General features: G+C 42.6%; 3 protein-coding genes across 3 annotated transcripts; 1 reads left to right on the top strand and 2 right to left on the bottom strand.

Annotated features, from left to right (window-relative positions):
* Positions 1–202: 202 nt before the first annotated feature.
* On the bottom strand, positions 203–3886 carry LOC136946068 (cytosolic sulfotransferase 3-like). Its single transcript, XM_067240256.1, has 8 exons — positions 3626–3886; positions 2148–2286; positions 1922–2050; positions 1584–1684; positions 1195–1321; positions 1015–1112; positions 613–787; positions 203–509 (listed from the first exon to the last, which is right to left on the bottom strand). Exons 2-8 carry the CDS (start codon positions 2284–2286, stop codon positions 397–399), a joined length of 882 nt encoding a protein of 293 aa, XP_067096357.1. The 5' UTR covers positions 3626–3886; the 3' UTR covers positions 203–396.
* A 2128-nt stretch (positions 3887–6014) lies between these two features.
* wdr46 (WD repeat domain 46) lies at positions 6015–11339 on the top strand. The gene is made up of 14 exons (XM_067240254.1): positions 6015–6085; positions 6308–6487; positions 6587–6667; positions 6824–6936; positions 7069–7156; positions 7245–7306; positions 7464–7568; positions 7667–7817; positions 8012–8247; positions 8351–8504; positions 8620–8767; positions 8880–9070; positions 9176–9289; positions 9364–11339. The coding sequence occupies exons 1-14, from the start codon at positions 6029–6031 to the stop codon at positions 9481–9483; spliced, it is 1800 nt and encodes a 599-aa protein (XP_067096355.1). The 5' UTR covers positions 6015–6028; the 3' UTR covers positions 9484–11339.
* A 132-nt stretch (positions 11340–11471) lies between these two features.
* b3galt4 (UDP-Gal:betaGlcNAc beta 1,3-galactosyltransferase, polypeptide 4) lies at positions 11472–12833 on the bottom strand. Its single transcript, XM_067240255.1, has one exon. The coding sequence runs from the start codon at positions 12831–12833 to the stop codon at positions 11724–11726; it is 1110 nt and encodes a 369-aa protein (XP_067096356.1). The 3' UTR covers positions 11472–11723.
* Between the last annotated feature and the right edge of the window lie 1517 nt (positions 12834–14350).

Genomic DNA, 14350 nt, shown 5'->3' with positions numbered 1-14350 from the left:
ATAGTATATTTGGGTCTTTTTTGAAACTTTCGCCTAATTGGATTCTTTGGGGCTTTTTTTTCTTTACTCAGGACATATTGAATATACAAAATCAGTAGAGTTTGCTTCTGTTGCAATTTGTCCTACCTTTTTTAATAAAATGACTGGACTATAAGTGAAAACAGTTAACAGGGAGATAATAAGTGAGGTAGGCTTGGACAGGTAGGATTATAATATTTTTATTTACCAAAGGTATAGTCCAGTGATCCCAAAGGTTACATTCAGACTGTGATGGACAGTGTTTAAGTACTGGTGACTTTAGAGTAGACTCACAGACATAACTTTCATATAAACACAGAACTTTCATATAGTTAGCAACAAAGTAGTGATATTCTGCTTGTAAATATACTGAATACTTTACACCTCAGTTCTAAATCTTAAAGTGGGATTCTTCATTTTCTTCTGGTAGTCTTCATCAAACTGCTCATTCTGAGCCACAGTGAAATGGTTCTTCCAATCTCCAACCTTTCCTGGAGACACAAAAGCAAATTATCAAATGTGAGCACTGAAAAGGCGATGGCCTACACAGAATTATCGGTTTTGATTTGCTTATCTCTATATAATTATGCTTACCTTTTCTCATGAAGGGAGAGATCTTGAAGTCCATCACTGGAATGGTTGAGTAGTTAGTCATGCTGTTCTTCTTCATGTTGTCAAACTGCACTCCTCTTTTCACTTTCTCCTTCTCCTCTGCTGAAGGAGAAATCCCCAAGAAGGAGCACAGACGGTCCAGCTCTCGACCAGTGTCCTAAAGAAACGCGTACACACACAGACACACACACAGACACACACAGACAACCACGCAGACACATACACATATACACACACACACAAATGCACACTGAATGCCATTTAACAACTATTACGAGGTTCTGTAAATTATTCCGTAATTTAAATACTCCGTAGGTCTCGTGGAAACAAGACATGTAAGGAACACAACACTTGTTTAAAAATCTCTTCGATATGGTAACTCACCTCCACCAAATCCTCAAAGAACAGGTAGAGCAGCTTGGAGTGACTCTGTTTCTTCTCCCACCAGCCAGTCACATGGTCGTACCAGGGACCAAACACCACTGAAATTGTTGGTGGAGATTTAGTAATAATAAAGGATGATTATGGAGAATGTCGCGCACACTTGTTCTGAAATTGACTCACTCTTTCCCTCCATGAATCTCTGCAGGAAGCTGTTCCAGTCTCCAGGCTCTGGCTGGGCCATGTTCATACGGTCAAAGTGGAAATAGGAGACTGCATTGTCCTTGGCGTTACGGGCCACATACACTATCTGTAGAGAGAAAGCAGAGGTTTATTGTCAATTACTGGCCACTCTGTAAGCCCAATTCAGATCAACAGACAGTGATATAAGCAAAGGAAATTAAGGTTTCTGCCCAGAAAAGTATTATGTGTCCTTTATTATGTGTCCTTTCAATATACTCTGTGCGTCATGTTCACAATGAACTGGTATTTCCAATCTACAGCAGCCCTGAGAGACAATCAAGACAACACAGACACAAAGAGCATTCTAAATACATTGTACTGTACTTTACCCTGCAGTTCTGCTCCCAGAAGGATTTGGGCACAAACTGAATTGGTAAGTGAGTCTTAATGAGCCGAGGAGAGGTGCTCAAGTTATTGGCCAACTCCGTTCCTGTGAAGACGGGAAGAATTAAGTGTTTTCTCTCCAATGTGAGTTCCAGTGTGAGTATGTATATATTCTTGGTCAGTGTGGCAGAATAACATGAGTGCAGTCTCTGTGAAAGGTAGTGTGTGGGACTGTCACTGAGAATGCTATATGACATGCATTATGTGTTACTATGATGTGGGAAAGGAACAATTCCACAGTAACGTCAGTGCTTGCAAGTATCCTCCAGGTGGTCTTTCTAACCTGGGGGCATGACGGGAATACATATCTCCAAGAACGGAACTCGCTCATAGATGGGGATGGATGTCTGACGTTCAGGAGCAGTCTGGGAAAAGTAAAGGAGGTCCAAGATGTAAGAGACCCACGTGGTTCCTGGAGGAAAGAAGAAGAGAGATAGAGAAGGGAGACTAAAACCTTTTATGGTCATAAGGCTTGGTACTGATGTTAGTCTTTCCTCACATTCACAGACCTGCTTTTGGGTATGTGACAATAAGGATATCATCTGGCCTGGCCTGGAAGTTTTGGATGTTCTCCCAGTTATCAGTGAAGTAGTGGATCATAGAAACACCATGGAAGTCAATCAGATCGGGCCGAGGGGGTTTTTCCATCTGAAATTGTACATTTGAACAGCACTGATGATCAAAAAGAGCATCAACATTACTGAGTAACAGATCTGTTAACACAATCATTTTGAGTTTGATATCAGTAGCCTAGTAGCAAACCAGGGGAAACCGACCACCCAATCCGGCACAGTCCATAGGCTTAGATTAGGGGAGGTGATACAAAAGGTCTATCAGCCTGTTGAAGTGCTGCAGCAACTTGGCACATGGCACTGATCACACCTGCAGCCCATCAGGTGATCAGGGGAGGGCATAAAGGGAGCCAGCCAGAGGCCGCATGGAGGGAAAAAATGGAGGAACAAAGAACCAAAGGACCAGAGAGACAACCTTGGAGGAGCATTGTTCAGCAAAGAGACTGGAAAAAGAAGAAGACCGACCTCTCGCCAGGGGCAATTCTAGGATCAGACCTTTAGGGGTGCTCAGCCCCCAACTAGAATGTGACATGAATACAGTGCCTTGCAAAAGTGCTAAACCCCCTTACTTATAACAGGCATGCAAACGGGTCAGGGGTAATAAAGGTGAGAAGGATATAGCGAACCCCTGACCCTCTAGGGTCTTTATTACATTTTAAATTTAAACCCATGAATCTGGTGCACTTTGAGAGCAAAATTAAGAGGTTAGATCTATTTAGAATCTGTGCTTTTGTAAACAATGTCATGATCTTTTAACCATAAAGACATTATTTGTATAGCATACATCATTAAAAAAAAAATATACAAATGGGATGTTTGTGTTGAACTACTGCTTGAGCACCCCTAAAAAGGGTCTAAAATCACCACTGCCTCTCGCTCTGCTTTTAACCCCAACAGGACCGCACCCCATGAAGGCCAACAGACCCCGGATGGGAAGAACCCTGATTTAAAGTTTGTCCCACTACCCTTACCCTGACATCTGTTATTAAAGGACAATTTATGTTAACATCTGAGTCCTATTTCATTGTGAAACGGGCTTTCAAGTCCCCTGGGTTGCTACACTATATGGATCACAAAAACATCATGAATACAGCTGTATAATGATTTATTCAGAGAAGTTGGTGATGCACTAAAGGTAAAGTGAGGCACTGCAACTAGATTTGCAATAAAGCAACACATTATTGCCAGTATTCTGCAAGACCCAGAGTGATGCTCTGTTAAATGTCCTGTAAACCAAGGTTCAATTTACTTGGGGCTTGGGGAGGTTTGACCCCCCTAATTAAGACTTTGACCCCATCGAAAGAGGTCAAAACAACAGGTCGGGGGGTCGATACACGCCCTGGAGAAGAAGTTGATCTCGACTGTCATTGTATAATTCGCACTCTGCTTTAAACCATGGGTAACAGCAGGCTTACCTTTTCCAGTTGGACAGGTTGAGTAGCCTACGGTTCAATGGTATTCTCAAGTTACACCTTACAGTCGTCTTTTCACTTCCTATTTATGAATTTCTTCAAAGTAGGTTTGTTGTTCTTTCATTAAGTTTACAGCTTACAGGTTCAAAATCTTATCGTTCCTCATTACTAGTTACATAAGACTAACCTCTCTTTTTCTCAATCCCTATCACTCTCTATCTCTTTCTCCCTCCCAATTATACACTCTTGAGTTTCACTGCACGATAAGTTTTACTGTTCTGTGTCGGGCAATTAAGCCACCCCCACAATATTATCTGTGTCCAGCCCCTCGTCCTGACAAACACAATCGGAACAGTCATTCACACGCACAATCCCACACACTTCATAACACCCCTGTGTTTATAATGTGTCCTAATTCTCCATTACTCAGTAACCGACTGTGAGGTCGTAATAATTAGTAGGTCCCAATCTGACCAATCTGTCCAGTACCCATTGTTATCATAGAATGATAGGCAATTAATTGTAATTTTATTTATTATCTTTTGTAATGAAAACAATTTCCTAATGACATCTGACTTAAATAGAAAGATCCACAAGTGCTAAACATACAACAACATAACAGCCCTACATTCAGACTATAAAGACCCTTTTTGTGCTCGATCAGTGCATGGACATCGTTGATAGCGTGTCCTTTTCAGCTATTAACCGGCTTCCATTTCGCAGTTACAAAGCCTGGCAAATACCTCCTTGTCAGTAGGCTACGAAAGTTACAGTTATGCAGTTACAATAGCATAGGCCTACCATTGACTGTGATTCAAAGGCTACCCTTTTACCATTGTTCTGTAAGTGTTCAATTAAAAACCTTACTATCAGCGCTAACTTTAGACTGAGTGGGTGAAAGATACGTACGAGGACCAGTAGGCTAGTCTATTTTTTACGCAAAATGCCAAATGTATTATCCGAATAGTTAAATAATGAGAGGAAAATTTAGTCGATATAAAATCACATTCACTTCTTGAAACTGGGTTGAATACATGAAATGTATGAATGTGCAGAGTGCAGGAGTTTGTATAGCCGATAGCCTACCCCCCTGTACACCTACATCATCCTCACAATCTGGTATTTTTTTCTCAGCTTTTCCAGAACTCTTTGAAGCACAAGGAAGAGAGAAGCTCTCCTTTCTCCAGATGTGTTGTTGCAGGTTAACTGAGCGGATCCCCTTGGATCTAAGTCTGTTTCCTGGGCCTGTGGAAGAACACAACTTCTCCCTACTCTTCTGCATCTCCCCTCCTATTCTGAAAACGTTAGCAACTGATGGCACGTAACTGATCCAACTGATGATTCTCTCTGTCTCTCTCTGTCTCTCTCTCTGTCTCTCTCTCTCTTTCTCTCCCTCGCTCTCTCTCTCGCTCTCTCCCTCGCCCTCTCTCTCTCTCTCTCCCTCTCTCTCTGTCCCCCCCCTTCTCTCTCTCTCTCTCTCTCTCTCTCTCTCTCTCTCTCTCTCTCTCTCTCTCTCTCTCTCTCTCTCTCTCTCTCTCTCTCTCTCTCTCAGTGTGCAACAATGTGTTCTGTCAAAAAAAGAAAGCTTGAGGTATTTACAAAGGTATGTGAGTGACTGTCACCTTTGCACACACTTCCCTCATTTCTCCTCCACATTAATGTAGCATCGGAGCAGAGGGGGAAAGTGGAATGCTCTAAGGCTAAGCAATCTTATGCAAGTAAGATAGTTGATTTTCTGTGTTACTATCCATTCAAACATCTGAAAAACTGATTTGTTTTAGTATTGAATTCCTTCTCTTAGAAAAACATAGCTTTTTTCATTTATCTTTATTCTATTTGCTTTTCACTTTCTAAAACTGAGTTACAAAGTGCTTTATAATCAGTAAAAAACTGATAAATTAAAACATATTTAATGTAAAACACATTAAAACTGCCTTAGCAAGCAGGAGAAATGTCATTGTCTGTTTAGCACTCAAGGTTTGTCCATAAGTTGTCCCTATCGAAGATGAATTAATTGTTGGTTATGCTATTAAGATGGAAGCTATATAGTCCAGACTACATTATAGTCCTTATTACATATTACATTTGCTGGGTCTTCAAGCCGTTGGACATGGAATCCATTTCTAATCTTTTTTGTACAGTAGATTAAAGTGATTTAGGTCATATGATTAGTTAAAGGGAACAACATTCTTAGAGTTTTCTGTGATCTCCAATGAAACAAGGAGGAGGGGTGGTGCAACTCTTGCCTAATCAAACAAAAATAATCCCCCCAAAAATTACATTTAAAGTAAAATAAAGATTGACCTATAAACACACAGTCTAGCATAAATAAAAGGGTGAATAATGCCAAATGACGTATTCAGATTTCCTTCCGTTTAAGCGGAAGTAAAAACTAACACAACAAAGATGGCGGCGCCCGGAGAGAAAGCGTTGGAAACTACACACGTGGGGAAAAAGGAAAAGGTAGCCTATCTTAAAAATTTAATAATAATCTATAAGTAGAAAAACAATATATCGTCAATTCGGAGTAAAGTTATCTGTGGACTCATTCCACTGGACGTTGAAATAAAGCCAGTTAGATGGCTAGCTTCGAGCCAACGTTAAAAGACCACTACTAAAAGAAATACATTTAAGTGTCCCTATTGACTGTTTCTTGCGCTCTCCGAATGTATTTGTTTTCTGCAGCAGTCTGCTAAGAGATACTGGCAGGGCACTGAGGAAGAAGGGAAGGAAGATCATAAAGGACAGAATGAAGGTAAGTCCAAGCATGTTCTGCTACAGAAGGAGACCCCTGCAAGGATGGAGGGGGCGAAAAAGAGACGAGAACGTGAAGAGGAAAGAGGAGGAAACAAATTTATATCAGGGGTGAGTCGTCAATAAATGAGAACTACATTGGACATTTCCAACCTTTGTTTCATTTGTTATGTCAGTGGCATATTGGCTTTTTTGTATGTACCCCCTCAGAAATCAGACCCATTCCCTGGTTCTGCACCTGTCCCAGAGGAGAAACTGAAAAAGTTCCAGAGAGGAGAAAAGGGGAAACTGGTTCGACACTTGCATTACTCCCTACCAGGACTGAGATCATAATCAAAGACCAGATCCCCTCCCTTAATCTTCTTTAATACTCTCTCTCTCTCTCTCTCTCTCTCTCTCTCTCTCTCTCTCTCTCTCTCTCTCTCTCTCTCTCTCTGTGTTTCTCAGCCTCCTCGACTGCAGTATAAACTCAGAGATATTGTTGATCGCTCAGAAGCAGCCTCAGAACTTGCTCAGAAACAAGCTGCACGCCATGACCTTCTACTTCCAGAGGATGCTGGGTAATTCTTTTGTCACTGTTATCTACAAGAACGACTACTTGTGCCATCCAAATCCTGGAACTGTTGTCAGTGAGGAGAGCACTATGTTCCTTGAAAATCTCTCTGGAATGATCTACTTCCTTCTCTTGTCAGGTTCTTGGAGGGAGATGAGGATGAGGACACTTGCACCATCTCACAGGAAGACATTGCTGATGCAGTGGATATAACATCTGGGGCAAAGGTGAGATGTGATATAGAGAGAAAAAAACACTAGTTTTATTGCCTCAACCGTACTAGTTCTCAAAATGTGTTTCAATGATTCTCCCCAGTACTTCAACTTGAACCTGTCTCAGTTTGGGCCATACCGTCTCGATTACAGCAAAACTGGACGGTCAGTGTCACCTCGTACTCAAGAACAGCTCTTTGTTGATGTAGATGACACAATTGTGTTCATAGTGAATGTTGCCAACAATGAATGTGTTCCTAGTGAATTATGCCAACAATGAATGTGATGTGTTTTATATTCACATATACTTTTCCTTCCTCAGACACCTACTGCTTGGTGGTAGGAGAGGTCACGTGACCTGTCTGGACTGGCAGTCTAAACAGCTGATGTGTGAAATGAATGTGATGGAGACAGTTAATGATGTCAAGTGAGTCCCTACATGCCAGCACACAGAAACACACACAAAGCATTGACCACCTTCCCCCTAAATAAATCATCTTCTGCTACCCTCTCTTTGTCCTTTAGGTGGCTTCACAGTGAGGCAATGTTCGCAGTGGCCCAGAAAAAGTGGCTGTATATCTATGACAACAACGGCATTGAGCTTCATTGCATCCGGAAGTTTAATGATGTCCTCCGCATGCAGTTTCTCCCCTACCATTTCCTGCTGGCTACAGCGGTGAGTTCAGTGGTTGTTAAGAAATGTTTTGGCGATATGCTACATAGTATGATCTGCATATGTTTTACACTTTGTGATGCATTCGCCAGTTCAGTTCTCTAGGGCTTTTAAATTACATCCACATCTTTCAGTGGATTAACTATGCTGTAATGTTCATCTGTTAATTGTTTATTTTCTCCCACCACTCGGATCAGAGTGCCACAGGTTTCCTGCAGTACCTGGACGTGTCTGTAGGAAAGGAGGTGGCAGCCATCTGCACCAAGTCTGGCCGGCTGGATGTGATGAGCCAGAACCCCCACAATGCCATTATCCACCTAGGCCACTCCAATGGCACAGTCACCCTCTGGTCACCCAATCAGAAGGAGTCCCTTGTCAAGATGCTCTGTCACCAGGGTGGTGTGCGTTCAGTCACCGTTGACAAGTCGGGCACGTGAGTCACGTGATGGGTGTTTCTGGTCAATTGTATGCTGCCATTCTCTTGATGCCCAGCAGAGAGCCCTCCTGTGACATTCTTCTTTTATATGTCTCTGCAGGTACATGGTGACATCAGGCATGGACAAGAAACTGAAAGTGTATGACCTCAGAGCATTTAAGCCTCTCCAGTCCTACTTCCTGCCTGCGGGAGCTTCTTGTTTGTCTCTGAGCCAAAGGGGACTGCTGTCAGCTGCCACAGGAGACATAGTCCAGGTTAGTCTCTTCTAGAACATAAACGGGTGACCGCAGAAGAGGATGTAGACCTGGATCACGAATAGGAGGATTCCATGGGAATGTTTCTGGGATCATGGGTTTGTTTATTCTGCAGGTCTATAGAGATGTATGGAGCACCCCAGTGACAAAGCCTTACATGGCCCACCGGGTGAGAGGGTCAGTGTGGGGCGTCCATTTCTGCCCTTTTGAAGATGTCCTTGGGGTGGGACATGGAGATGGCTTCACAAGCATGGTTGTACCAGGTCAGTATGCACTAAACAAATAAAAACAACCGCCACGTATTCTGTTTGAAAGTCTGGGTCTGACAGGAGTTTCTTTATCTTTCTACTCTTCCCTCTTTCCCCCACCCTGTAGGTGCTGGAGAGCCTAACTTTGATGGCCTGGATGCCAACCCTTACCGGAGTGCTAAGCAGAGGCAAGAGTGGGAGGTCAAGGCTTTGCTGGAGAAGGTTCAGCCAGAGCTGATATGTCTGGACCCCGGAACGCTAAGCCAGGTTGACAAGGCCACTTGGGAACAACGGCACCAGGACCAGGTCCAGGCTCTGGTCAGTTGCTTGTCGGCGGTCTGCAAATGTTTTTCACAAAATATTTGACTCATCATAAAGGACAGGAAAGAGCACCATGACATATGTGTGTATTTCTGTATCCAGGGCTATGACCCACAGACCAAGGAGAAGTTCACTCCCAGGCATAAGACCAAAGGTCGGAGTTCAAGTGGAAAGGTCGAAAAGCGCAAGAAGCAAGTGGCTCATGAGGACCAGAGGGTGAGTTGGCTGACTATTCAGAAATTCAGTACCCTAATGTCCCTGCTCGCTTCTTAACCCCTTTCTCTCCTCAGGATGACATCAGGAAAACGGTGGAAGACAGGATGAAGCTGGAAAAGGAAAGGAAAGAAAAAGAGAATAAAACTAAAACTTTCTCTGGACAGAATTCTGCACTGGACAGGTTCAGGAAATAGGACACATTTTTTTGGTGTTTTATGTGAGCGAACACCTAACTGCCCTGTAATGGACAAATCTTTCGACTTTGGTATAAAGGAACCATTTGGAAGCTCGTCACTTGGTCTTCCTGTGTGAAATTGTGATGGGGAGGAACACTACTGGGGTGTTGCTACGTTACCATTAATAGCCTAAACTAGGCCATGTCAATTTCCTGCACACGCCCAAGGGATTTAGCATATTTTTTTTGCAGTATCAACAGTTCTGTTTATTGTTGATGAACACATTCATGCCATAATAATTTGTTAGAAGTTTGTTAGGAATGCTAAATGTACTCAAATGATATTTTCTCAGATTTCTGAAGGCTCTATACATTTAGTTTTTTTTTGTTTTTCAAATGTTTTGTCTGTATTTTATTGAACCTTTTAATTACAAACCGGTGCTTATATTTATTTGTCAGCAGAGACAATGAAGTTCCTCTTTTAAGAAGCAAATCAAATGGTGACAAAGAAATGTGAGCAACTGTGTTTTCAGAAAAGATGATTCATTTGCAGCTCCAAAAGCAACTTGACATGTTTTATTTGTGACAAATCCATGTTATCATAAACACATATGCAATCACACCCACACACGCTTGGAGGGAGATATTTCTAAAGCATGTCTACATTGAAAGGAAGATATTGAGATTACATTAGTATAGTCTATCATTGTGTCAATTGAGGTGTTGGATTAATTAAACTACCAGGTTTCCATCAAATAACTTGTCTATATAGCCCACAGAAATAAATATAGCTGTTCAGTGATCACATCCTGGGAAGGGCCGCTTTGAACTGAAATTACACATTTTTACACTTTTACCATCTGGTAACTTCACCATGGAATATTCTTTGTGTCAGGTTGTGTGATCCAGTGTACCCCCTAAGGCAAATTAACTCAAATGAATGGGTTGTTATCAAGCTCTGTGGAAGCCTGATAACGACCATTCATTTTAATCAGGTGTGTTGGAGCAGGGAAACATCTAAAACATACAGGACAGCGGCCGCTAAGGACAAGGATTCGACACCCCTGCCCTAAGGCCTTTCCCCTCTGCAGCAGTAGTGAACCCCCCTTTCTGCCAATGGCTGAGAAAAGTCAAACCACCAAACCCATGGTCAAAGAACAGACCAGAAAATCTATGCAGTTCCTGTCCATTACTTGCAGCCTACTTGCTTAACACTACAGTTACGTAAGTTAATAGAGCATGGATACAAATACTGCTGCTGTTCAGGGTGCCCCTGGCTCTCTATCTTATCTGAACAATGTTGCTGCTCCATCTGGGTGGTGGAGAGCTGAATAACCTCCAGCTTTAGAAAACGAGTTGACAGTTTGTCTATTCCTTCTTAGTATTCAAAAATCTTTGGTCTCCCACTGTTCTTCACACAACTAAATAGCCACCTAGGAGCCCCTTTTTCTGATCCACTTGATCTTTCCTTTAATACATTTTAAATAAACAGAACTATTTACTTACATGGAAAGTTAGTCAACACAATTTATACCTTTTGGATGAAGAGTGTAATGTTTTGAAAAGACAGAAACAAACTTCAGTAATTTAGTTATATCGTTTTGCTTGCTTACTGCATTGTAGCTGTTCATGTATTTGGTGAGACTCTGCTATCATGTACAGGTAGTATTTTTATGCTGTCTTGTGTAAAGCATTGTCAGTGCAACCAAACTGTCTGCAACTTAAGTTTATAGTATGCTTTTGCCTATGCCTAATAAGTAACAATGCAATTTAATGGATAACTGTTATACTTTAGGTGTGTGTTCTAAACATTACATTGTGCACATGATTTTAATAACTTATTAATTTTCTGAATAAAACAAAGGTTGGAGTGGATATACTGTACAGGACATACGCTCTCGAGGTAAGCCCTTAACTAAAAGGCTTTATTTATACTAATTGCATGCATATATCCTGTAGTATATTAGCATTTTCATTTCAGCTTAGGAACATACTTTTTCTACAGTATGATTCAATCGAGAGTATGTGTGTGTGGTCTCAATCATAACCAGAGCATCAAACAGTTCCAAATAAGTACCTTTTGTTTTAGCTTTAACAAATATGCCATCCTTTCCATTCATCAAAAAATAAATTCAAGTACATCTTTAAATCAAGCTATAAAAAGTACACAGTGGTTTCTTATACCTAATGAAGCAGAGCGCTTGTGCTATTCACAGTATTGCAGTGAGACGCAGCACGCTGGTTTATCCCAACACACCATTACAAACCCTGATCCATCCCTAAAGCAGTTCCCAGCAAGGCCCTGACTTTACAGACCCCCAGGGATGTGCGTACGCCCAACCAGGAACAAGGAGGTGGAGAGTGGACGTCGGCCCAGTAGCGGAGCATCTCTCTGGGTGGGATGTGGTGGATGGACACCATGGCCTGGTAGCAGCAGCGCCCATACGGCACTGAAGGGCCGCCAGAGAAGAGAGGGCAATGGGAGGGCAGCACCCCAGCAGTACGGGCACAAAGTCCCACAAATACATCCTCGGGAGGCAGAGGGGTAGACAGGGGTGAGGCGGCTGCCGCCAAGGAGATCTTGAGCAAAGCAGAGCGGGACATGACATAGGCTGTACCGCTGCAGTAGTCTGGGAAGACAGAGGGAGGGTAGGCTCCTGCGGGGAGGTAGTGCCTACTGTATGGGTCACGGTCTGGGGCCACGTGAAGATGAACCCTGCCCAGGTACAAGTCCCCTTGCTCATAGGGGTTACGGCTCCTGTTCAGGAAGTGCAGGAGGGCGCTTGGATTGAAGAGTACATCATCATCCACTTTGGCCGTGAAGTGTGCCTGAGGGCAGAAGCGGCGGGCCCATCCCAGCATGGAGAGAGTCTTCAGGGTTAGGTTAGAGTAGCTGTCCACAAAGCGTCCCTGGATCAGGTCTCCTCGCTCACGGGCCTCTTCTATCAACAGCTTGGAGAGTCCAGGGTCAGAGGCCACTCCCACCATGAACAGGGTCATGACTCGCAGGCGCTTGACCTCCACCTCCCCACCCCAGGTGTCTCGAATGGCCTGGCGAGCCCTCTGATTAGCTGGCGCAGAGGTGACCATGACCATGAGGTACGGTTTGGCGCGTTGACAGACCAGAGGGCTGGGCATGAGCAGATATTCTTCGGGCCTAGTCGGGGGCACACTTTGAGGAGGTATGATACCTCCCTGAGCCTCCACCACTGTGTTCATTTTCATGGCCCATGACTCGATAGAGTCCACAAACAACAGCGCTAACAAGGCTGCACTTGCTATCACAACACAAATGACAGGAAGGAAACCAAACCTGCCCCCCCGCTTCCCGAAGCGGGGTTTACACACCCACCACCCCCGCCCCACCATCGACCTCCTTCCAACCTCCACACTGCAGCACCCAATGAAAGCTCCACAACTTACCCCTCTACCAGTTCTTTGTAACCAAATTTCACTTTCACTTTCATTAAATCGCCATAAGAATCTTTCCTTGTAGTCGTGTTGAAATGCGTTGCCCTTTGTGGGATATTCTCCGATTTTCGTGGCAGATGCAAGTCTGCGTAACTGCTCACATTTCCTGGCCCCGGGATGTTGGAAGTGCCAAACGTAGCAGTCGATTGGTACCCTGCTGCAGTAACATCCAGAATAGAATGGGACTGTGCAGCTACAAAAATCGTGTAAATCACAGTGGGTTCACATACCTTGTCTTATTCACTGGTTGTCCTCCCCACAACAATTTCTATCTATGCGAGATAAAAAAATATATACGTATAGACGGTAAACAAGTCGCAGAAGCATCCGCATATGATATCACATGCTTCGGCGGAAAAACAAGGCGATACGATGATTAGCCAGTCTACTCGCCAACATCATCTCTTGTTTGTTCCAACAGCCCCTCCCAATGAACACTTTCCATCATAGCCATGGTCCAACTGAATGACTTCGGTTGTAAATGACAAACAAATATTGTTTTATGATCACGGATATACTTTGGGTCAATGTGCAGCACTAAAAGTTTTTTATTTTTTTTGACGTGTCGTGTAGGACTAGCCAACAATTTACTATGAGGATCCCGTCGGTCACTGTCACATCGTTTAAAACGTTGTCGCAGATATTCTGTTCTTCATGGTAGGCTAATTGTGACATCGTGTGGACTTTATCAGTAGTGTACGCGTTTGTAGACCTGTCATTGCCTATTGTGTCACTGATACAAAATTACATTTTAAAACTACAATTCCACGTTGATAATAACTGATGATAACAGAGGTTTATTCAAATGCACTGTCCTGAAAAGGATGCAGTTTCACATTCAGCAGCCCTAACCCTGCATAGTAGTAAAGCTTATGAACTTTGTACTGACTCAGGCCCTTGTATTAATACCTAGCCATCCTTATAGGAATAGAAACTGAACATAAGTGTTACTATTAACTTACTATTAAAACATTCGTTTTAATCGGTTCAATACAGATATGAAATGAACAGGCCATAACCTAGCAGTTGACTAAATGAGGCTACTTCTTTAAACATAACATTGTCGTTAATATCAGTGCTGTACAGTTCAGGCTCTTTCTTCAGTTACTTTCTTTATATTATGTTCTATCCAGAACATTAAATCATATCCTTTCCAATCCAGAAAATCTTTACGTAGGCCATGTGTTTAACAGGATGTATTCAATGAGAGACATAAATAGAGGATCAAATAATATTGCTGCTGAAAAGTAGCTTATTAATACTAATAATAGTGAATCTATTATTTAATTTATATTTTAGATTATAGGATATGTAGGCAACCTATAAGAAATTATATTTTAAAACAAAGCTAGCACAAGCACATATAACGTCGACATTTAAAAACAAAACAAAAAAGCCTCCCTCTGAGTAACGTA

Source organism: Osmerus mordax, chromosome 7 (genome assembly GCF_038355195.1).
Source record: "Osmerus mordax isolate fOsmMor3 chromosome 7, fOsmMor3.pri, whole genome shotgun sequence".
In the NCBI taxonomy this organism is placed as follows: Eukaryota; Metazoa; Chordata; class Actinopteri; order Osmeriformes; family Osmeridae; genus Osmerus; species Osmerus mordax.
The sequence above is the reverse complement of the archived record's forward strand: the minus strand, read 5'-3'. Positions and strand labels throughout refer to the sequence as shown.